This window comes from Hypanus sabinus, chromosome 1 (genome assembly GCF_030144855.1).
Source record: "Hypanus sabinus isolate sHypSab1 chromosome 1, sHypSab1.hap1, whole genome shotgun sequence".
Lineage (NCBI taxonomy): Eukaryota > Metazoa > Chordata > Chondrichthyes > Myliobatiformes > Dasyatidae > Hypanus > Hypanus sabinus.
Window position 1 is genome coordinate 143,444,519 of NC_082706.1, and position 24,978 is coordinate 143,469,496.

Sequence of the window (24,978 nt, forward strand, 5' to 3'; positions counted from 1 at the left end):
GAAAATACGAGCAGGAGTACGCCACTCTGTCCTTCAAACCTGACTCACCATTCAATCTGATCTGCCCTAAGCCTTATTTCCTTTTCTATGTTGTTCCCTATCACCAACTACAGGACATCACCTGACCGTGTGGGTGATGTCTCCCTCCCAGATGCGCTGAACAACTTCTACGCTCATTTTGAGGCGGAAAATGACGTGGCAGCAAGGAAGTCCGCCCCTGCTCCAAATTACCAGGTACTGTGTCTCACTGTGGCCAATGTGAGAAGAACTCTGTGCAGGGTCAAATCAAGGAAGGCTGCTGGACCAGACAATATTCCTGGTAGAGTGCCTAGAGGATGTGCAGACCAGCTAGTAGATGTCCTCACTGGCATCTTCAACATCTCCCTGAACAGCGCCATCATTCCAACGTGCTTCAAGGCTACCACCATTGTCCCCGTGCCAAAGAAGTCTTCAATGTCCTGCCTCAATGACTACCGTCCCGTTGCACTCACATCCATCATCATGAAGTGTTTCAAGAGACTTGTCATGAGGCACATCAAGACCCTGCTGCCCCCCTCACTGGACCCCCTGCAGTTTGTGTACCGTCCCAATTGCTCAACAGATGACGCCACTGCCACCACCCTCCACCTGGCCCTAACCCACCTGGACAAAAAAGACATGTACTTTCGAATGCTGTTCATAGACTTCAGTTCAGCATAAAACACAATCATCCCTCAGAAACTGATTGGAAAGCTGAGCCTACTGGGCCTGAACACCTCCCTCGCAACTGGATACTGGGAGACCTCAGTCAGTCTGGGTCAGAGGCAGCATCTCCAACACCATCACACTGAGCACGGGGGCCCCCCAGGGCTGTGTGCTCAGTCCACTGCTGTTCACTCTGCTGACCCATGACTGTGCTGCAACACACAGCTCGAACCACATCATCAAGTTCGCCGACGACACGATCGTGGTGGGTCTCATCAGCAAGAACGACGAGTCAACTTACAGAGAGGAGGTGCAGTGGCTAACGGACTGGTGCAGAGCCAACAACCTGTCTCTGAGTGAGAACATAGCAAAAGAGATGGTTGTTGACTTCAGGAGGGCACGGAGCGACCACTCCCCGCTGAACATCGACGGCTCTGCAGTAGAGATCCATAACAGCACCAAATTTCTTGGTGTTCACCTCGTGGAGAATCTCACCTGGTCCCTCAACACCAGCTCCATAGCAAAGAAAGCCCAGCAGAGTCCCTACTTTCTGTGAGGGCTGAGGAAAGTCCATCTCCCACCCTCCATCCTCATCACATTTTACAGGGGTTGTATTGAGAGCAGCCTGAGCAGCTGCATCACTGCCTGGTTCAGAAATTGCACCATCTCAGATCGCAAGACCCTGCAGCAGATAGTGAGGTCAGCTGAGAAGATCATCGGGATCTCTCTTCCCACCATTACAGACATTTACACTACACACTGCTTCCGCAAAGCAAACAACATTATGAACCCCTCATACAAACTCTTTTCCCTCCTGCCGTCTGGGAAAAGACACTGAAGCATTCAGGCTCTCACGACCAGACTATGTAACAGTTTCTTCCCCCAAGCCATCAGACTCTTCAATACCCGGAGCCTGGACTGACACCAACTTACTGCCCTCTACTGCCCTATTGTCTTGTTTATTATTTATTGTAATGCCCTGCACTGTTTTGTGTACTTTATGCAGTCCTGGGTAGGACTGTAGTCTAGTGGAGTTTTTTTTCCTGTGTTGTTTTACCTAGTTCAGTCTAGTTTTTGTACTGTTTCATGTAGCACCATGCTACATGAAAAACATTGAAAAACACCTGAAAAACATTGTCTCGTTTTTACTGTGTACTAGCAGTTATGGTCGAAATGACAATAAAAGGTGACTTGACTTCCCCATCACCATCAAATCCTTCACATTCCAAATATTCTTCCATCTCCACCTTAAATATATTAATGACCTGGCCTCCACCACCCTCAGGGCAGAGAATTCCAGAGATTCACCCTCCCTGAGAAAAGAACTTTCTATGTACCTTGATAGGGAGTATTCTGGAGTTATGTAGTAAGCAAACAATCAAACAAGAACCAGTCTTCAATTCTGGATGCAAATTATAAATTGCATTCAGTAAATTGAAGCTGAAAGCACTGTCTGGCCCATTGACAAAGAGATATAGTTTACAAAATGGTGACCACGAGACGTTCACAAATGCATCAGCCAAATGTTATGACAATGGGGTTGTGTTAACTGGCATGAATCAGACCAGGGAACATGGCTAAGTTATTTGCACCACTGTGACTTGAGTTCAAGCTAGCAGTCCAAAATGATATTGTCACTTATGATATCAAACATAGTCAGAGAGTTGGTTCCCACAAACACTAATCTTGGGTGTCTGGCTCTGCCTTCAGAAGTTTTTAGAATATCTGTGTAAATTAGCTTTAGCAGGGATGTTTGAACACACAGAGTGTCTCCCACTGTAGATATATAATTTAAAGGAAGTACTGTCAGACCAAATATTGAAGTAAATGATGTCATTGCAATTATCGAAACTGTACTTTATCACCTACTGTTATCTTTGATCTTAAGGGTATAAAAATGTGATTTATTTTGAGTGGGAGGGACTCTACCAAGAAAATGCCAGGTCATCATGATGAATAAAGAGTTCTACATCACCAGTTTCAGTGTCTCTCTGGTGACTTTGATCACAATTCCAACACATCTCAGTTTTAAATTACAGTTCCCCCCCCCCTTTTTTTAAATTGTGTTCCCTTGTTCATGAATTTCCCACTAGTGGAAACAAAACATCTACCCCTTACACCATTAGACCATAAGACATAGGAGCAGAATTAGGCTCTTCAGCCCAGTGAGTCTATTTTGCCATTCTATCATGGCTGATTTATTATATCTCTCAACCCCATTCTCCTGCCTTCTCCTTGCAATCCTTGACGCCTTTACTAATCAAGAAGCTATCAAGCTCCACTCATACCCAAAGACTTAATCTCCACAGTCATCTGTGGCAATGTATTCCACAGATCCACCACCTTCTGGCTAAAGAAATTCCACCTCATCTCTGTTCTAAAGGGACATCCTTCTATTCTGAGGTTGCGCCTTCTGGTAGGTTCTCCACTCCAACATCCTCTCTGTATCCACGCTATCTAGGCCTTTCAATATTAATGAGATTCCCACTGGTTCTTCTAAACACCAGTGAGTACAGGCCCAGAACTATCAAATGCTCCTTATACGTTAACACTTTCATTCCTGGGGTCATTCTCATGAACCTCCTCCAATGCCAGCACATCCTTTCTTAGATAAGGGGCCCAAAATTGCTCACAATACTCCAAGTACTTAAAATTCATCCATATGTTTATGGATCACTCCAAGCCTGGCTGTAAAAGAAGGAAGCTTGGGCATGGGTCTAGCAACCTCATACTGTAAATCCCCAGAGCTACAGAAATGCCAGCAGAAGCTCTAAAGACCTCATCCCTGGGAGCAGAAAGATTTTCAATCATGGGTTACACCTGGGAACTAACTGAAAGACTGGCTCAAAGTAGAAGACTCAGGTGATCTGCTGACATTGGCCTATGCCCTAAGCGATTGGCTTAATCTATGTTCAAATAAGGTTTCTCTCATTCTTCTAAACCCCCAGGAAAACATATCCATATTGTCCACTCTCTTGAAAGGACAACCCATTCAGGCCTGCAGTTATCGTTATGAATCTCCTCTGTTCTGCTTCCATTATTCCCAGTGTGGTCTCCCACACATCCTGTACAACTTGAACTAAAAATTAGTTCCTGTTCTTAAAATATAGTCCCTTCATAGTACAGGCCAACAGACTGTTCTCATTCTTAACTACTCATTAGACCTACCAGCACATTCATGTACTAAAACATCCAGATCACCTCCAATTAATCAACATAACATAACCAGTTATCCACACTTACCTCCAGAAGCTGCACCTGTCCGTGATAAACTCGATCTGGGGCTGGGCTCTTTGAATCAAAGTAGACAACGGTCATCTTTTCACCCTTGAAAAGAAAATATCTCCATTTACCAGGCCAAACAACTCTTACTCTCTTCAGTGTTCTCAACTCTGCAGATTTGGAGGGAACCAGAATTCCTGATGCTCTGAATTTTCACCTCCACAATGCATGATGGTGGGGCTTTTGTAGAGGGATTTTGTACAAGGATTTTCTCTGGACCTCACTCAAAGTCCAGTGAGGTCATCAGTGCCGGTCAGGGTAGTTCATTACTTTTCCAAGCTTGAAATGTAACCAACAGCTACAGATTCTCATACAACACACTGGTAACTTCAGCACTGTGTTCCCCCCAGTGAGGTGGAGAAAAGCTCTTCTTCATCTTAGTCACAGTCACACAGCACAGAATCAGGCTCTTTGGCCTACCATGTTCACACAGCACAGAATCAGGCTCTTTGGCCTACCATGTTCACACAGCACAGAATCAGGCTCTTTGGCCTACCATGTTCACAGTAACTCTTTTGGCTATCTATACTAGTCACATTTGCCTGCATTATATGTATTCCTTTCTACACCTTTTTTCTGTCTGTCTAAATAACTCTTAAATGTACTAATTGTATCTGATTCTACCAGTGCATTCCAGATATCAACCACACTATGCGTGAAAGAAAATAGTATCCTTCAGATCCCCTTTGAAACTCCTTCCTCTGACTTGTAAACTAACATCCTGATGAAGTGTCTTAGCCTGAAATGTGACTATTCATTCCCGTCCATAGACGTTGACTGACTTGCTGAAGTCCTCCAACGCTTGAGTATTTGCTCAAGGTTTCCAGCATCTACAGAGTCTCTTTTGTTTATGCCCTTTTGTTTCCTACCTTGTCGCAAAGATTCTATCTACCCTATCTATGACCCTTCTGGAAAAACAAGACCACCCTTAATCAATCTCTCCCCATATCTAAAGTCCACCAATCCAGACAACATCCTGGCAAAGCTTCTTTGCGTTCTCTCCAGCATAACCTCATCCTTCATATAACGTAGCAACCAGGAATGACACAGATCAAGCCTGTGGCACAGAAACAGACCCCTTGATCCACCACATCCCTGCTGACTGTCCAGTTCCCTCCATCAGCACCTGGTCTGTTGTTTTCCATGTCCTGTTGATTCAAATGTCTATCTGGATATTTCTGAAATGTGAGATTCTGTTCTTCCACCATCTTCTCAGACCAGACTGTCTGTTGCTGATTTTAAGTATCCTCTGGATGAGCAAATTCTTCTGTTGATCCCCTCCAACCCTGCAGTTGTCACCCTGAACCCATGCTGTCCAGTTTCAGACATTGTTCCATGGAAGTTTCCTACTGTCCACTCAATCTACACCCCTTAAAATTTGTTGAAGTCTATCAGGCTCCTCCTCGGCCTCCTTCACTAAAAAGAATACAAGCCCAGAGTCTCCTGTCTCTCCTCATAACTGAAACGCTCCATACCAAGCATCAGCCTGGTGAACCTCCTCTGCACCATCTTCAATGGAACCACCTTCCCAACGGTGTGGTGAGCAAGACTACACACAGTTACTCCCTCATAGCTCCTGAGCCCTGAGTATTTGAGGACATCAGCTGGTCCCTGTAAAAAGCCCTTGGCCTAACTCATTCATTCTGAGATGCTTTCCTGAGCTGTTCTCATTTGCCTGTGTTTAACACATCTTCTTCTAATAGGTGAGGGCTAAGCATTGGGGGGAGGGAGTTGATAAGAATGTGACTGAGGCAGGATTGGTGTGGACTCAATTGACCAAAAGGCGTGTTTCTCTGACTCCACTTCTCTTCTGTACAGTATATCAAATCTGCCTGAGATTTAACCTGGGTCCTCTGTAGATGAACCTGCAGTCCTGATCCTGGCGATTCACTGCTTAAGACCTAAAAACCATGCCAAGATACACCATATCTCCTCTATGCTCCGAACATTGATGAGGATCAATCCCCAACATTCTATTTTACTGAATGAGTTGTACTTACTCTCAGTTGGATATCTGCTCTCTTGTTGAGTAAAGTCATCCCTTCACTTGGTAAGCCAAAAGATTTGACTTGGTAGGACAGGAAACCTCCATACGATGAGAGCTGCAAAGCAAGAGGTATGATGACATCAGTGGAAATAAACTGAGGAGGGGCAAAGGGACTTGACACAAATCCTCAAAATCAATGGTACTGAACAGGTTTTCAAGTGATGGAGTTATACAGCATATAACCGGGCCCTTTCCATTCACGCTTACCAAATAGCTTAATTGAACTAGTCCAATATGCCTACGTTTGACCCATATCCCTCCACCTTCCCTATCCATGAACCTATCCAAAAGTCTTATGAATGTCGTTATTGTACCTGCCTCTACCACTTCTTCTGGCAGCTCATTCCATAAATCCACCACCCTCTGCGTAAATGCCGTGCCCCTCAGGTTCCTTTTCAAATATTTCTCATCTCATCTTAAACCTGTGCCCCCCAGCTTTAAACTCCCCTATTGTGTGGGGGAGAAAAACAATCCACCTGATCTATGCCCTTCATGATCTTATAAACTTCTCTCAGGTCATCCCTCTGCCTCCAGAGAGAAAAATCCCAGCCTATCCAGAATCTTCTCATAGCTCAAGACCCCCATCCTCAACAACATAGTCTAGTAACCCCAAAGCAAAAGACTATGGATGGTCAAAATCCAAAATAAAACAGAAAATGTTGGAAACACCCAGCAGGCCTGTAGCATCAGTGAAGTCACTTAAATACGAAAGGTAGAACGGTACAGCATCAAGCATGCTCCTTAGCCCACAATACCAAATTAAAGAACATTTCTTCTGCCTGCACATGATTCATATCCCTCCATCCCTGCATATTCATGTATTGGTCAAACAGCCTCTTAAATGTCACTTCCACATCTGCTTCCATCTCCACCCCGGCAGCCTATTTCAGACACCACCACTCTGTGTAAAACTTGTCTTGCACATTCCTTTAAACTTTCCCACCTCTCACCTTAAATACATGTCCTGTAGTAGTTGACATTTCTACTCTGGGATAAATATTTTATCTATCCTGTCTTTGCCTCCCATAATTATATAAACGTCTATTATTTCTCCCCTCAGCCTCATGCTCTGGAGAAAACAGTCTGTCCAACCTCTCCTTATAGCCCATACTCTTTAATCAAGACAATATCCTGATGAACCCCTTCTGTACCCTCTACAAAACCTTGATATCCTTCCTATAATGAGGTTCTCAGATGTGAATGCAATACTCTAAGAAGTGTAGCCCAGCCCAGCCACAATTTTATACAGTTGCAATATACTCTGTGCTCCAACCAATGAACACAAGTTCAGCATATGACATTTCTATCACCCTATCTATTTGTGTGGCCACTTTCATGGAGCTAAGGACAGCACAGTTAATATTTATTCTCTCTTTCATTTCCTCATTCATCTCCTTCTATTTACACTCCCTTCAGGCAGACAGATTCTGATCGATAGTCCTTCACCACCCTCTCTCCCTCAGCCCAGACCATCACCAATGTCCCATTATGTCTCTCCAAGTCCCACCTAATCAAAGTCATTCCCTCTGTTCTCCTTAGCCATCCCCCTGCTATGCCTTTTAAGACAAACTTGTGTTGCGATATTTCCTAGTTCTGACGAAGGGCTATTGACCTGAAATGTCAGCCCTGCTCCTCTTTCTGCAGATTATTTCCTGCAGTTTCTGATATTAGTTCCAGTGATTGGTTGTTTGCGCCAGTCAACATGATAGAAAATAAAGGTGGCTCATTTAATAAATTTGCAAAGCTCTTGGTAAGGTGAACCACCAAACAGCAGAGCTTTAGTGAAAGGGGAAAAACTTAAAGAGAATTTACATGGCAAAGCAGTTTCAATTTATATATTTATTTACACAGAGAGTGGTAGTTGCCCAGGGGAGGTGGTGGAAGCAGATAACATAGCAACGTCAGAGGAATTCAGACAGGCTCATGAACAGCAGGGTATTGATGGATATTGTCCATGGACAGTCATATGGGATTAGTTTAACTTGGCATTGTGCTTGACACAGGCATGTTAGTTTTTGTTCAATGTTCTATCATTTTAAAACAAAATTTGGCTATTGCTTTAGAAAAGGTAAATGTTAAAAAGGATGCAGAAGGGTAGAGGGGTTAAAGAGAAGTAAGGCCTGATTCCTGAAGGATGGACCTCTGCACTGTGACATTTCCTCACCTTGTCTCCCAGGTAGGACTCTGGAGCTTCCCAGTGTAAATCACGGAACATGTCAGGTAGTTCTTGGACATCAGCCACCATCGTGTTGCTTCGTTGGTTGTAGACAACCCGAATACCCCACTTATCCGCTGTGATCAATTTCCACTCCATCATTTCCATGTGCTGCGTAGAAGTACAGACATAAAACAATAACATTGTTTTCACTGGTGGGAGAGTTGGGCTGAGGGGACATAGTTACCAGATATGATCACTATGTGTAAGAGGCATTTAGACAGACACTTAAATAGAAGGATATGAGAAAAAGCATGCCTTTACTTCCACAAGACTAAGGAGAAGAATTAAGCCATTCGGCCCATTGAGTCTGCTCCATGATTTCATCGTGGCTGATCCATCCTCCCTCTCAACTCCATTCTCCTGCCTTCTCTCTGCAACCTTTCAGGTCCTGACTAATCTAGAACCTATCAACTTCTGCCTTGAATGTATCCAGAGACTTGGCTTCCACAGTTGCCTGTGCCAATGAATTCCACAAGCTAACCACCATCTGACTAAAGAAATGCCTCCTCAAATTCCATTCTAAATAGATTCCCTCTATTCTGAGGCCATCCTAGACTCCCCCGCCCCGAGGAAACTTCCTCTTCACATTCACTCTATTGAGGCCTATCAATATTTGATAGGTTTTAATGAGATCCCCTGTCTCATTCTTCTGAATCCCAGTGACTACAGGCCCAGAGCCATCAAACATTCCGCCTATGATAAGCCTTTCAATCCCAAAATAATTTTCCTGAACCTCCTTTGAACCTTCTCCTCTAATGGCAGCACATCCTTTCTTAAGTAGAGACCCAAAGCTGCTCACTATACATCAAGTGACTAGTAACTTGACAAGTCACCCACTAGTGACTTGTAAAGTCTCAGCATTATATCCCAGCTTTTATGTTATAGTGCTCTGGCAATGAATGCATTAACATTCTTTACTACCGACTCAATCTGCAAGTCAACCTTTAGAGAATCCCACACACGAACTCTCAACTCCCTTTGCACCTCAGATTTTTGAGTTTTATCTCCAATTAGAGAATAGACCACACTTTTATTCCTTTAACCAAACTGCATGACCATACATTTCCCAACACTGTATTCCATCTGCCACTTCTTGGACATCAGAAGTGCCCACTTCTTGCCCATTTTCCTAATCTGTTTAGGTCCTTCAGCAGTCTCTCTGCTTCCTCAACACTACCCGCCCCTCCAGCTAACTTCATATCATCCGCAACTTTGCCACAAGACCATCAATTCTGTCATCCAAATCACTGTCGTATTACATGAAAAGAAGTGGTCCCAACACCAACCCCTGTGGAACACCACTGATCACTGGCAACCAATCAGAAAGTGCTCCATCCTCCTGCCTCTTGCCAATCAGCAAATGCTCTATCCTTGCTGGTATCTTTCCTGTAATAACAGGGGTTCTTATCTTGTTAAGTAGCCTCAATTGCACTTTGTCAAAGACCTCTGAAAATCTAATTACACTCCATACACTGATTCTCTTTTATCTATCCTTTACTTTTAGCTCCCTAATTCGGTTCACTACACACCACCACCCAATCCAGAATAATTTTTCCCCTAGTGGGCTCAACCCCAAGCTGCTCTAAAAAGCCATCTCGTAGACATTCTACAAATTCTCTTTAGGGATCCAGCATCAACCTGATTTTCTCAATCTACCTGCATATTGAAATCTCCCCTGACGATTGTGACATTGCCCTTTTGACATGCCTTTTCTATCTCCCTTTTTAATTTGTAGTCCGCATCCTGCTCAGAGGTCTATATATAACTCTTATCAGGGTCTTTTCACACTTGCAACTCCTTAACTCTACCCATAAGGATTCTACATTTCTAATCTTATGTCACCTCTTTCTAAGGATTTGATTTCATTTCTTAACAACAGAGACACCCCACCCTTTGTCCATCTGCTTGTCCAATCAATAAAATATGTACCTTTAGATGTTAAGCTCCCAGCTATCACCTTCCTTCATTATGACTCAGAGATGCCCACAGTGTTATACCTGCTAATCTCTAACTGTGCTACAAGATATCCTATATTATAACTATACTATCTCTAACTGTGCTACAAGATATCCTATATTATTCCATACACTGTGTGCATTCATATATAACACCTTCAGTCCTGCATTCATCACTCTTTTCAATTTTGTCCCCATTTCACTGCAACTCATCCCACTGACTGCAATTTTGTCCTATCATCTGCCAGTCCTTCCTCAGTCACATCTACTTGTATACCAACTGCCTGCCCTCAGTACTATCACTCCAGTTCCCAAACGTCAAATCAGTTTAAACTCTCCCCAACAGCTCTAGCACAAGGATATCGGGTTCAGCTGTAATCTATCCATTTTATACGGGTCATACCTTCCACAGAAGAGATCCGAATGATCCACAAATCCGAAGCCCTGCCCCAGCACCAGTTCCGCAGCCAAATCATCCTATCATTATCTTCACTGGCTTATGGCACAGGCAGAAATCCAGAGATTGCTACTCTGGAGATCCTGCTTTTCAGCTTTCTACCTAACTCCCTAATTTCTCCCTTCAGGACCTTCTCCCTTTTCCTCTATGTCATTGGTGACAATATGTACCAAGGCTTCTGGCTGCACACGCTCCCCCTTTAGAACGCCATTGATCTGATCAGAGACATCCCTGACCCTGGCACCTGGGTGGCAACATACTATCCGGGTTTCTATTTCACCTCCATAGAATCTCCTGTCTGTTCTTCTAACTCTGGAATTCTCTATCACTACTGCAGTCCTCTTCTTCCCGCATCCCTTCTAAGACACAGTGCTGGACTCAGTCCCAGAGACCAGCCGCTGCAACTTCAACCCCCCCACCCCCCACCCTCCCCGGTAGGATGTCTGTCCAACAGTATCCATATCATTGAAGTTATATGTCAATGCTTTGGATGAAGAAATTGATGGCTTTGTGATCACGTTTGTGAATGATACAAAGATAGGTGGAGGGGCAGGTATTGCTGTGGAAGCAGAGTCTGTAGAAGGACTTAGACAGATTAGGAGAATGGGCAAAACAGTGGCAGTTGGAACATAGTGTCGGAAAGTGCAATGTCACTTACTTTGGTAGAAGCATAAACTATTTTCTAAATGGAGACAAAATTCAAAAATCGGAGGTGCAAAGGGACTTGGGAGTCCTCGTACAGGATTCCCTAAAGGATAGTTTGCAAGTTGAGTCGGTGATGAGGATGGCAAATGTGATGTTAGCATTCATTTCGAGAGGACTAGAATATGAAAGCAAGGACATAAGGTTGAGGCTTTATAAGGCACTGGTGAGGGCTTACTTGGAGTATTGTGAGCTGCTCTGGGCCACTTGTTTATGAAAGGATGTACTGACATTGGAGAGGGTTCAAAGGAGGTTCATGAAAATGATTCCAGGATCTAGGCCTGTATTCATTGAGCTTCAGAAGAATGAGGGGTGACCTCATTGAAACCTATCGGATGCTGAAAGGCCTCGATGGAGTAGATTAGGAAAGGATGTTTCCTAGGTGAGGGAACCTTTAAGACCAGAGGACACAGGTAGAGGAACGTCTGTTTAGAATAGAGCTGAGGAGAAAGTTCTTTAGCCAGAGAGTGGTGAATCTGTGGCTGCAGAGGCCACATCATTGGGTATATTTAAGGCTGGGGATGATAGATTCTTGATTGGTCAGGGCATGTGGGGATATGGGGAGAAGGCTGGAGATTGGGGCTGAGAGGGAAATGGATCAACAATGATGAAATGGCAGAGCAGACTCAATGGACCAAATTGCCTAATTCCATTCCTGTTCCTATGGGCAAAGCGGTAGGGAAAGGTCACTTGTGTACTCTGCACTGGATGCCCTTTAGTTTTCCGTCTCCTGACAATCATCCAGGTACCTGCCTCCTGCAACTTGGGGGTGACTACCTCCCAGTAACTCCTCTTTTTCACCACAGTTTCCCGTATGAGCTGCTCCAGTTCCTTAACATGTTGTCTGAAGAGCTGCAGCTCGGTGCAGCACGAACTGTGTAGTAACAGACAAAGAATGAAGTAGAAACTTACTTCGCCCAAGCCTCCCCACTCTAAGACTGGTCCACACCAACAATGACTTCTTCACTTGTCCCTATCTTATTTTTATTTGCCTTTGCTAATGAATTGTGATACAATTGAGCTGCCAGAGAAAAAAAATTCTTTCTTAGGAGTTTTAAGAGAGGCAGCACATCATTGAACTTGCTAACAATCCTTACAAGTGTACACCTGGAAAGCATCCTGATTTGTTTGCATCATGGCCTGGTGTGGAAACTTCAACGTGCAGGAGTACAAAAGGCTACAGATAGTAGTGGACTCAGCTAATTTCATCACGGGTACAGCTCTCCTCATCGTCTAGGACACATTCAAAATTCTCATTTTCAGGAGGGTGACAGCCATCATCAGGCGAACACCCCCCCCCCCCCAAACATCTAGGCTATGCCTTCTTCATGTTGCCATCAGGCAGGAAGTAGAGGAGCCTGAAGACCCACACCTCAAGGTTCAATGACAGCATCTTCCCTATTGCCAACAGGTTCCTGAACCAACTTGAAAAACCCTAACAGTAGCTCAGACTATAAATGCCACAAATTGCACTCGTGTTGTTGTGCTTATTTTGTTCATTTTGTCGTGTAAGTTATATATTGTTGTTCCTCTCCGCAGCTTGTGGAGCATCAGGCAACAACCTTTCTGTTTCTGTAGCATTTGTCTGTTATTTCACAAAGCTCAGTAGCCAGCTCAGTGCTCAACCCAGCATGAATGGAAAGTGTGCAAGGAACCAGCCGGATTCGAACCCAGCAGCAGATGCCACTACACCACCAGCTGGCATAAATTATGTACAATTTCTGTTCATTTATTTCTTTATGTATTTCGTGTTTGTTCTTGTTCTCTGCTGCTGCTGCAAAAAGCAAAATTTCCTGGTATTTATTATCCTAAGTATGTATACATAACACAACCTGAAATTGAAATTGAATGGACCTGATGTGGGCAAATGGGATTAATGTAGATAGGCAAAAATGTCAGCAGAGATGTGATGGGATGAAAGGCCTGCTTCTGTGTCGTACAACTCTTTGACCAAGTGGGATAAATAATAAATCTATTTCTGAAATTGAGATACTGAACTTCATACTAGATGTTTCCAAGATGGCGGCGTGACGCAGCTTGCAGCAGCCACTCCAGAGCTGATTATCTGTTATTTGTGAAGTGGGGCACCATGCGCAATCATAATCCATTGAAAACAGACGTGGGAGCATGGAAGAACATCGGGAAATCTCCAGGAAGACCTTCTTCATTGCTCCTGCTGCTGTGAGGTCCGGGACTCTGCTGGGAAGAACAGGCCCCCAGTCCTCGGGGTTGCGTTGCCGATGGCCGTTGGCGGGGCCGTCTTAATATGCTTGGCAAAGGATGGAGCTCGGAGAAGCTGTGCCGGAGGGGATGGTTGTCGGCTTGGAGTCCACTGCAGTCAGGTTGCTCTTGGTGTGTGCTGCATCTGCGAGGCTGGGTTCGACGGAGCTTTCGGTGTGTGCTGCGTCTGCGAGGCTGAGTTGGGTGGCACACATCAGGTCCATTCAATTTCAATTTCAGGTTGTGTTATGTATAACCGTGGAAGTCCATAGCGGGGGTACTCCCTTCTGCCGCCAGCGTAAGATGGCGAGTCTGTCAGGACCCTGAAGACTTGTGGAAACTGTGTGGCGATTTCTTTTGAATGTATAATTCTTTAACATCTTTCACTATTTTTACTGTGCCCATAGTCTGTTTTTTTTAATCAATTATGCTATTGTTTCCACTGTTGTAAGTATATGTTGTAACTAGCAAACACAAGGGAATCTGCAGATGTTGGAAATTCAAACAACACACACAAAATGCTGGTGGAACACAGCAGGCCAGGCAGCATCTATAAGGAGAAGCACTGTCGCCATGTTGTAACTATGTGGTTTTGTGCAGGTCTTGTAGTTTTAGTTTTTGGTTTTGTTTGTCTGGTGGATTTGGAGCTCCTTTCCGGGGAACGCGCTAAGACAGTAGTACGATATTAATACGCAGCAGCCTCCCTGGACTCTGGATTGGGAAGTGCCAAACGTTATGTGGATTTTCTAGTGTAGTCTGTTTTGTCATATGCTTTTGTGATATCATTCTGGAGGAATGTTGTCTCATTTTTTTAACTGCATTGCATTTGTGGTTTCTAAATGACAATAAACTGAATCTGAATCTCAATCTGAGATGAATGGGTTGGGTGTGGAAAAGATTATGAACTATTTCAATACTCTATTCAAAAGAAGAAAGGCAGTGGCTTTAAAGATAAGCAATTGCTACAATAACAGGCCCAGAACTTTGATTGAACAGCCCTATTTATTTCTCTGTCATGCAGCAGGAAATGGCACATCCACACACTTGCTGATAACACCTCTTCCCAGATCAACACTCTGAATCAGAATCAGGTTCAGATTTATTATACTGCATATGACATGAAATTTGTGGCAGCAGTGGAGTCCAAGGTCACAAAGTTACTATAAATTACAAAAATAAATAAATAGTGCAGAAAAAAGGACGATATTCTCAATGGTGGTGGAGGGGGAGGGGTTCTGCCCACGATGGAACTTCTTTTTAGAATAGAGATGAGGAGGAGAGAGTGCTGAACCTGTGGAATTCTTTGCCACAGGCAGCTGTGGAGGCCAAGTCTTTATGAATGTTTAAGGCAGAAGCTGATACATTCTTGATTGGAGACAGAGGAGATTGGGGCTGAGAGGAAAAATGGATCAGCCATGATGAAATGGCAGAGCAGACTCAGTGGGCCAAATCAACCTAATTCTACTCCCATATCTTATGGCCTTATGCCCTGTGCAAGCTATATTCACACATTACATGAGTTTTAAGTATGAGCATTCCTGTATTATATTGCTCTGTTTACGGGAAATTGGAGCTTCTTATTCAAAGCAAACTTGTTATCGAAGTACATATATATCATGATACACTATCCTGAAATTAATTTTCCTACAGGCATTCATAATAGAACAAAGAAATACAGCAGAATAAATGAAAAACTAAACACAAACACTGACAATCAAAAGAAGACAAGCTCTGTGAAAATACAAAAATATCAATAATAATAAAAGATTCCGAGAGCACGAGTTACAGAGTCCTTGGAAGTGAGTCCATTGGCTGTGGAGTTAGTTTGGTGTTGAACTGAGTGAAGTCATCCAAGCACCAAGGATCTACCACTGCTGGCCACTAACATTCAATGGTGTAGTTCTTGTCTGGGATCCCACTCTTTGAGAAGATTCCACATACACACTGACAAAAGACTGGTGACATACTTCCAACACGCTGTTCATCTTGGAAGGGTAACCTGCAGGTGGTGGTGCTCCCACATGCCTGCTGCCCATGGTGGGAGAGACTGCAGGTGCTGTCAAGGAGACTGCTGCACATTTTATAATTGGTTCACGTTGTGTGTGAGTGTTGGACAGAGTGAATGTGTAGGGAGGGCAATGGGGTGCTGCTTCATCATGAAATTATAGCGTCATCCAGGTCAGAAACGGGCCCTTTGTCTCAAATAGTCCATTCCAACCAAAATTCCAATCTAAGATAGTCCCATTTGCCTGCATTTGGTCCATATCCCTGGACACCTTTCCTGTCCATGTAACTGTTCAAATACCTTTTGGGCAGCATGTTAGCATAATACTTTCTTGCGCCAGTGATCGGAAGATGGGGGTTCAATTCCTGCCACCGTCTGTACAGTATGTTCTCCCCATGACTGTAGGGTTCCCTGGGTTCCCCCCACATGCCAAAGGCATACGAGTTCGGATTAGTAAGTTGTGAGCATGCAACGTGGCATCAGACACACAGTGACACTTACAGACTCTGTTGGTTATTGATGCAAAACAACAGATTTCACTGTGTATCTATGTTTTAATGTACACGTGACAAATAAAACTGATTTTTAAGGTAATCTCTAATCTTTAAATCCAATTCATGGGTAGTGTTGAGGTTCTCAAGGACTGTTGGAGCTGCCTTCATCCAGGCTACTAGACAGTCTTCCATCACACTTCTGACTTGTTTCTTACAGATGGTAGGAAGTCTCTGGGGAATGAGGTGGTGAGCCAACACCCACAGGATCCTCAGCATCTGGCCTTCTCTTCTAGCCATGATATTTGTGTGTGTGGTCTGGTATAGATTCTGGTCAAGACTGTGGATGACACCATGACAGCAATGCGACTGAGTGTCTTGCTATAAATTATCACTGTCACCATTTCCTTAATGCCGCTATCACTTATCAATCACTAGTTATATATTAGTTCCAAAAGTAATGAACATTAGAAATAGTCTTTGATGTCCTGTGTGGGCATTGGATAATGAAGAAGGAACAGAGGATAAGAGGGTAAAAAGCAAGACTTACCTTTGTCCTGGATTTATCAGAGCTTCGACACTGATTGGTCACTCCAAAGCAGAAGCAACTTGTGCAGCCTTTCGGATTGTCTGGGTCCAGGTGAAATGAGCCAGGTCGACAGGTATCACACCGGGCGCCCACTACGTTCTCCTGAGGTAGTCAAATGCAATGAGTGAGGTGGGTCACCAGCTCACTTTCATGCTGTGCTGTGGCTAAGGGAACTATTGGCTGGAAATTGCAATCAGTGGCAAAGAAATTGCACTCAGCATTGACCAGCTTGGAATCTGATAAATAAGCCCTCAGGTCACTATGAACTGTCCATTCAGTGGGATACCTGGCATTCATAACATCACCATCCTGGCTAAGCAAACAATCACAGTGAAGAACCCTTCTGTGAGGAGAGCTGAAGGTGAATTATCAACAGTTCATCTCTCTCCATACATGCTGCCTGACCTGGGAACTGAGTGAGGGTAAGGAATTTACTGATCGAGTGATGGAGGCAGGGTCCCTTCCAGGTTTAAAATGTATCTAGGCACATGTAGCAATATATATCCCAATACAGCAACACTATGGTCACTTCGGTATTAAAATGGTCTTTGTTTTTGATTGTTCTAATTGTGAATTTCTTGTAACAATTGTGCATAATTTATGAATAACTTACATTTTTCATGTGAATATTGTATATGAAATGATACGTGCACGCAATGCTACTGCAGGTTACGTTTTGCAATGCACCTGTGTATGCATGTACTTTGTACATGACTAATCTCACTTTGACTACTAGGACTCTGTCCTCACAGCTTGCTGAGGGAAAAGAGTTCCAAAGATTGATCAACCCTGAAGGAAGAAATTCTTCATGCTTTCCATTTGAAGTGACAGTGCCCTTGTGATTCTGCTCCCCCTCATTCCAGATTCCCCTGCACAGGGAAATACTCTTTGGAATCTCCCTTGTAAGAATCCTTTCATTCAATGTGTATGGGCCTGACTTAGCCGAGCTCCCCACACAAGGCCAACCCCTTTTTTCTGATAATCAACCTGGTGAGTGGTCTCTGATCACTGGACTGCAATGAAGAATAAAAATAGTCCACAGTGCTCTGGGTATGACCTCACTATACCTGGGCTGTTCTTCTAAGTCAACAAAGTTGAATTTCAATAGTTGAAGCCCTAGCATTGATCCCTATGACACACCAGTTCTACAGGTTCATGAGCTCAATCTTTAATCATGCATTATCTCCAATTCCTTAGTTAACATCATATCAAATGTTAATCCAAGTACAATACAATCTGCTGGAGGAACACAGAGGGTTGATCAGCATCTATGCCAAGAGGGGCAAAGGAATTGTCAACGTCTTGGGCTGAAACCCTGCTTCAGGATTGACAGTGGAGAAGGGAGATGGATAGCATATAAAGGAAAGGGGGTGGGGCAATGCAAAGTCCAGAGGAAATTGGTGGACTGAGGAAAGGTGAAGAATGCTTTCAGGTAGAGGAATGGAGTGTGGAGCTGGGGCACAGAGGCAGAGGGATGGTAAGTGGAGCAGATTTTTAAAAAGGGCAGTTGAAGTGAGATGGGAGAGGGGAGGGTGAAGACAGAGAGAGCTGATGGAGGAAGATCGGCAGGAATCCAAAGGGTTGTCAGTGGTGGAAGGAGAGAGCTGGTGGATGAAATGAGTGAATAGTAGGTGGATGGAACTGAGAGGGGTAAGGGATGAAACTGTGGGGGGGGGGGGGAAGAGGGACAGAGGGAGTGTTAAATAAAATTGGAAAACTCAGAAGTTCATACCAGAGGATTATAGAGCCAGGCAGAAGATCTAGCACTTGTAGTATCTTGCATCTCCAAATGTACTACCTCTACTGGTTCTCCCCATTGATTCACTTGCAACACAAAGAATTCTAATCACTTTATCAAGCATATCGAAGTATATAACTATGCTGATTATACTTAATTATATTTTGGTTTTTGAATGAACAACTACTAATGAGAGATGCTAAGAAAATGTAAAGAGTTTAAATATGTGAAGAAACGTTAAAAGTTGGGTGAATTCCTCTTACATCAGGGGAGATTAGTAGGAGGCTTAACAAAAGTATTAAAAGTCAGGAGAGTGTGGGTCCAAAGGGTTTTTAATAACTTCCCTTCTCCATTCACCTGTTCTACCAACTGGTTAAAGACACAAAAACTGACCTTGCAAAGACAGCGTCCGGTTACAGGGTCACACGCATTCTGCTGCGTTGCTTCACGGTTACAGTCACATGGAATGCACTCTGGGAAGCGGGAGAAGCCCACTGAGCATCTGTCACACCGTCGACCCGTTACTTGTGGCTTGCACCTAAATGGGAAATATTTGTCAAATGTGGTAAGAGTCACAGGATCATTGTGGCCTGGGAGGAGGCTATTTGTTCCATCAAGTCCATGCTAGGAAATGACAAAACTATAACAATACAGCTGATGCTGGAAACCAGAATGTGCTGGCCATTCTCTGGTGGTCAGGCACAATATGGCCTGAAGCAAAGTACATAGAACAGTACAGGACCTTTGGCTTACAATGTTGTGCTGATATTTCAACCTTCCCTCCAGCATAGCCCTCCATCTTTCCTTCAGCCATGTGCCTATCTAAGAATCTCTTAAATGTCCCCAATATCCTCTAGCTAGGGTTAAGTCAGGAGTTGCTGTATTGTAAATACAATAGAGGAATGATGGACGGTCTTAGATAGACACATCAACGTGCAGAGAATGAAGGGATATTCTTTGTATCATTAGCTTAATTTATGATTCCTGCACTGTACTGCTCTATGCTCACAACATTTTAAAGACATTTGGACCAGAATGTCTAAATTCAGAATGGATTAGAAAGCTTGAAGGATAGAGGTCAAGTGGAACTAGCTGAGATGGGCATGCGAGCCAGCAAGGACAAGATGGGCCGATAGGCCTGTGTCTGTGCAGCATTACTCTATGATTCTATGAGTGTAAGGTGTGTAAGTATTCATAAGTTAGAGTTTGATTGGTTCTGGATAAGGAAGGAGATGGGAGTAGATGGAACATGGAGTTTGGGTCCGGTCAGCTGTGAATGCTATCAGAGTGTGGAGTGGGCAGAGTCGTCGAGTGTCCGTCACTGGCCCTGCACACTCACCGACATTGCCCTGTCCTGGGATGGCACTTGGGGTTGGCAGGGTTGATGATGCCCTCTGTCAAACAGTTGCACTTCTCACAGCCGGCCAACGGATGGTAACTGAAGGTTTGCCTCTCACAAGTCTTGCACTTGGGTTTGACTGTCCGAGGTGGGCAGATGCATTGTCCGGTCCGCTCATCACACAGGCGCTGGCCACAACTGCAGGCTAAATGCAAGAGAAAATGGAAGCTGCTTGACTCTTCGTTCCCCCAAATTAAGATCATAAGGCACAAGAGCAGAATTGGGCCATTTAGCCCATCTAGACAGCTCCTCCAATCATGGCTGATTTATTTTCTCTCTCAATCCTTCTTCCTGCCTTCTCTTCGCAACCTCTGACACCCTAACTAATCAAAACCCTGTCAACGTCTGCTTTAGACATATCCATTGACTTGGCCACCAATCTTTATACAGTATTTGTCTGCCTGACAGCAAGCACACGGAGGGGGCAGGACAGGTTAGGGAAGACGGTGATTTAGGTAAGGGTGGAATCAGGGTTCAATATAGGGTGGCGATAGCGAGGTGAAGCAAGCCCAGCTCCAGTTCCAGGTCAATCCTGACCTTCGGAGTTTGCACATTCTCCCTGTGACCATGAGAATTACTCTCAGGTGATTCATTGACTTATACAACGTGGAAACAGGATCTCAGAAACACAGAAAACCTACAGCACAGTACAGTCCCTTCAGCCCACAAAGTTGTGCCAAACATATCCATACCTTAGAACTACCTAGGCTTTACCCATAGCCCTCTATTTTTCTAAGCTCCATGTAGCCATCCAGGAGTCTCTTTAAAAGACCCTATCTTATCCGCCTCCACCACAGCGGCCAGCAGCCCATTCCACGCACACACCATTCTCTGCGTAAAAAACTTACCCCTGACATCTCCCCTGTACCTGCTTCCAAGCACCTTAAAACTACACCCTCTTGTGCTAGCCATTTCAGTCCTGGGAAAAAGCCTCTGACTATCCACACAATCAATGCCTCTCTATCTTGTACACCTCTATCAGGTCACCTCTCATCCTCCATTGCTCCAAGGAGAAAAGGCTGAGTTCACTCAACCTATTCTCATAAGGCATGCTTCCCAATCCAGGTGACATCCTTGTAAATCTCCTCTGCACCCTTTCTATGGTTTCCACATCCTTCCTGTAGTGAGGTGACCAGAACTGAGCACAGTACTCCAAGCAGGGTCTGACTAGGGTCCCATATAGCTGCAACATTATCTCTTGGCTCTTAAACTCAATCCCATGATTGATGAAAGCCAATGCACCATATGCCTTCTTAACCACAGAGTCAACCTGTGTAGCAGCTTTGAGTGTCCTATGGACTCGGACCCTAAGATCCCTCTGATCCTCCACACTGCCAATAGTCTTACCATTAATGCTTTGGCCTATATCTCGGCCAGACCAATCAAACGCAATACCTGTGCTCATCCCATTTACCTCCAGTTGGCACATATCCTCCTAAATCTTTTTGCCCTCATGCTGGTTAAGTGTCACAATGTAGCCCCTCTACCAGTTTTTCTGGCAGTTTATTCGATATACCCACCATCCTCTGTGTGAAGAAGTTAACCCTCAAATCTTCAGTAAATCTCTCCCCTCTCACCTAAATCTGTGCTCTCCAGATTTGGACTGCCTTACCCTAAAGAAACATCTGTGACCATCCACCTTATCTATAAGGTCACCCCTCAGCCTTCTTCACTCCAGGCAAAACAGTTCTAGTCTAAACAGTCTCTCATTATAACTCAAGGCCCCCATTCCAGGTAACATCTTTGAGAATCTTTTTGCACACTTTCCAACGTAATCACGTTGCTTTCCTCCCACATCCTAAAGATGAGTGGGTTGCTGGGTTAATTGGCTGCTCCAGGTGAGGGGTAGAATCTGGGATCACAGAAAATGGATGGTTGATGGTCAGTACAGACTGGGTGGGCCAGAAGGCCTATTTTTTGCACTGGTTAAATGACTCCGGGACAATCCAGAGTGTTGAGTTCAAATCTAACCATGTCAACTGTGGAATTTAACTTCAGCTGATAATTAAAAAAAAAACACAAAACCCAGTCATTCAAAATCATGACCCCCACAACCACTGGATAATGAAAGGAAATTCACTGGTTCAGGATTTAGGAGAGAGAATCAGGTAGTTAATCTGTTATGTGACTCCAGACTCTTACATCTCCTCTGATACAGTCTAAGCAGCAACACAGCTCCACCCAGCTGGAGGTGGGCAATGGGGCATTGGCCCATCAATGGTCCTCACATCCGGAAAGATGCATCAATTAAAAATGTTCTATGGAAGTGCAAATGGGATAAATATTTAAAAAGTGGATTTTTTTTTAGGATTACGATGGAAGGACACCAGAGAGAGTCATTGGATAATTATTTTTAAAAAAGCTTATATTAGTCTTCTGCGATCTAATAAGGGAAGATTTGAAGGGGACCTAAAGGACAACTCTTTCACATAGGGGATGGTGAGTATATGGAACGAGCTGCTAGAGGACGTGTCTGAGGCAGGTACAATGGCATAATTTAAGAAGCACTTGGAGAGGTACATGGACACGATAGGTTTAGAGAGACATGGGCCAAATATGAGAGAATGGGACTTGCTCGAAGTAGACAACTTGGTCATCATGGATGGGTTGGGCTGAAGGGTCTTCCTACCCACATAACCCTCCATTTTCCTTTCGATGCCCAAGATGTCAGATGTTAAATGTCAATAAACACCATCACTGGCAGAGTTCCATGCAGCCACCACTCTGTAAATAAAAACTACCTCTAACATTTCCCCTGAACTTTCTTCAAATCTCCTTAGAGTGATGCTCTCTTGTATTAGCCACTTCTGTGCTGGGAAAACATCTCTGGCTGTCTGCTTTTTCTGTGCCTCTTATCATCTTATACACCTCTATTAAGTCACCTATCATTTCCTTTGCTCTAAAGAGAACAAGCCTAGCTTGCTTAACCTATCCTCAGACATGCTCTGTTTAACCAGGCCGCATCCTGGTAAATCTCCTCTGCACCCTCTATAAAGCTTCCACATCCCTCCTATAAAGAGGCGATCAGAACTGAACACAATACGCCCAAATGCAGTCCATCCAAAGCTTTATGGAGCTGCAGCTGTTGAACTCAATCCCCTAACTAATAAAGTCCAACACACTATTCACTTTCTTAACCACTATCAGCTTGCATGCCGATGATTTTTATTTAGAACTTGATGAGCCACATTGTGCTCAAAGTGTTTCACACCTCCTCCAGCAGACAAATGAAAACTTACGTCGACAGATGGGAAACATGTAGTGGCCGGTGGCACATCTGTCACACTGACGCCCAATAACATTGGGTCGGCAAGAACACTGCCCTCCAAATGGTTTACACTCAGGGCTGGTCGCACCTTCCCTGTTACACTGACAAGGCAGAGCACCATCGTTGTAGAAAGCCACCAGTGACTTCGCAGAGTCCAGGCAGAAGTTGGACGATGTCTCTGGACTAAAGAAGTGGAAAGTCAAAGAATGAGCAGTGTTGAATCAGTTATTTATCCCTTCTGCTCCTGCCCCATCAATTTCCATCCACACACCACCACCACCCTTTTCACCACATCCCTTGCCCCTTCCTGTTTAGCTGGCTTTCTTTCAAACCCTTCTATGGTGTTGCACTCAACTCCTTCACCTGAGAGTGAGCTCCACGTTCCCACCTCTCCTTGTGGGAGTGAACTCCACATTCCCACCTCTCCCCGTGGGAATGAGCTCCACATTCCCACCTCTCCCCGTGGGAGTGGGCTCCACATTCCCCCTCTCCCTGTGGGAGTGAGTTCCACATTCCCACCTCTCCCTGTGGGAGTGAGCTCCACATTCCCCCTCTCCCCGTGGGAGTGAGTTCCACATTCCCACCTCTCCCTGTGGGAGTGAGCTCCACATTCCCCCTCTCCCCGTGGGAGTGACCTCCACGTTCCCAGCTCTTTCTGTGGGAGTGAGCTCCATGTTCCCAACAAGATCAATGTTGTGACAATTTATACTAAACTTCCTCTTCCTGTGTATCATCCACATCCCCCATTCCCTTCATATTCATGTGCCTGTTAGGCCTCTCAAACTCAACAAAATTACCTGCTTGCCTCCACTACCACCCCTGGTAACCTAATCGGGCACCCACCACTCTCTTCATTAAAAAAAATGCCCCTGATGCTCCCTTTAAACAATTCCCCCTCAAACGTAAGTGTATGCCCTCGGGTATTTGACATTCCTGCCCTGATGTCCCCTGACTGACTGTCCATCATATTTATGCCTATTGTAATTTTTTTATAAATTATCATGAATCCCCTTTGCCTCTGGTGCTCTGGGGAAAACAACACAAGTTTGTCCAACCTCTCCTATCTGCTCATACCCACTAATCCAGGCAGCATACAGATAAACACCTTCTGTACCCTCACCACAATCTCCACTTCCTCCTGTAGTGGGGCAACCAGATCTGCACAATACTTCAAATGCGGTCTGGCCGAAGTTTTATATAGCAGCAACATGTCCTCTTTACTGTTAAATTCAACATTCCCACCAATAGATAGATAATAGTTAAATTAAGTTAGAGCAAAAATAGAAATAAAACAAGTAATGAGTTAGTGTTCATGGGTTCAATGTCCATTCAGAAATCAGACGGCAGAGGTGAAGAAGCTGTTCTTGAATCATTGAGTGTGTGCCTTCAGGCTCCTGTACCTCCTTCCTGATGGTAAAATTAGAAGAAGGCATGACCTGGGTGATGGGGGTCCTTAATGGTGGACTCTGCCTTTTTGAGGCATCATTCCTCGAAGATGTCTTTGATACTAGTGTCCATGATGGAGCTGACTAAGTTTACAACTTTCTGCAGCTTACTTTGACCCTGTAGAGTATCCTCCCCACTCCCATGTCAGATGGTGATGCACCCAGTTAGAATGGCCTCCATTGGTACATCTGTAGAAATTTGCAAGTGTTTTTAATGTCATACCAAATCTCCTCAAACTCCTAATGAAGTATAGTTGCTGTCGTGCCTTCCTTGTAGCTGCATTAATATGTTGGGTCCAGGTTAGATCCTAAAGATATTGACACCCAGGAACTTGAAATTGCTCACTCTTTCCACTTCTGATCCCTGTAAGAGGACTGGTGTGTGTTCCCTCATCTTACCTTTACTGAAGTCCACAATCAGTTCTTTGGTCTTACTGGCATTGACTGCAAGGTTGTTGCTACGACATCACTCAACTAG

The 24,978-nt window shown here is 44.3% G+C and overlaps 1 protein-coding gene across 1 annotated transcript in view; it reads right to left on the bottom strand.

The window, feature by feature from the left end:
• Positions 1-24,978, bottom strand: part of LOC132404944 (laminin subunit alpha-3-like) — a 307,054-nt gene that overhangs the window by 90,490 nt on the left and 191,586 nt on the right. Inside the window, 7 exon segments of the mRNA XM_059989599.1 lie at positions 3,928-4,011; positions 5,967-6,068; positions 8,178-8,339; positions 16,612-16,752; positions 18,782-18,926; positions 19,728-19,932; positions 23,027-23,238. Coding sequence (XP_059845582.1) covers positions 3,928-4,011; positions 5,967-6,068; positions 8,178-8,339; positions 16,612-16,752; positions 18,782-18,926; positions 19,728-19,932; positions 23,027-23,238 — 1,051 coding nt within the window.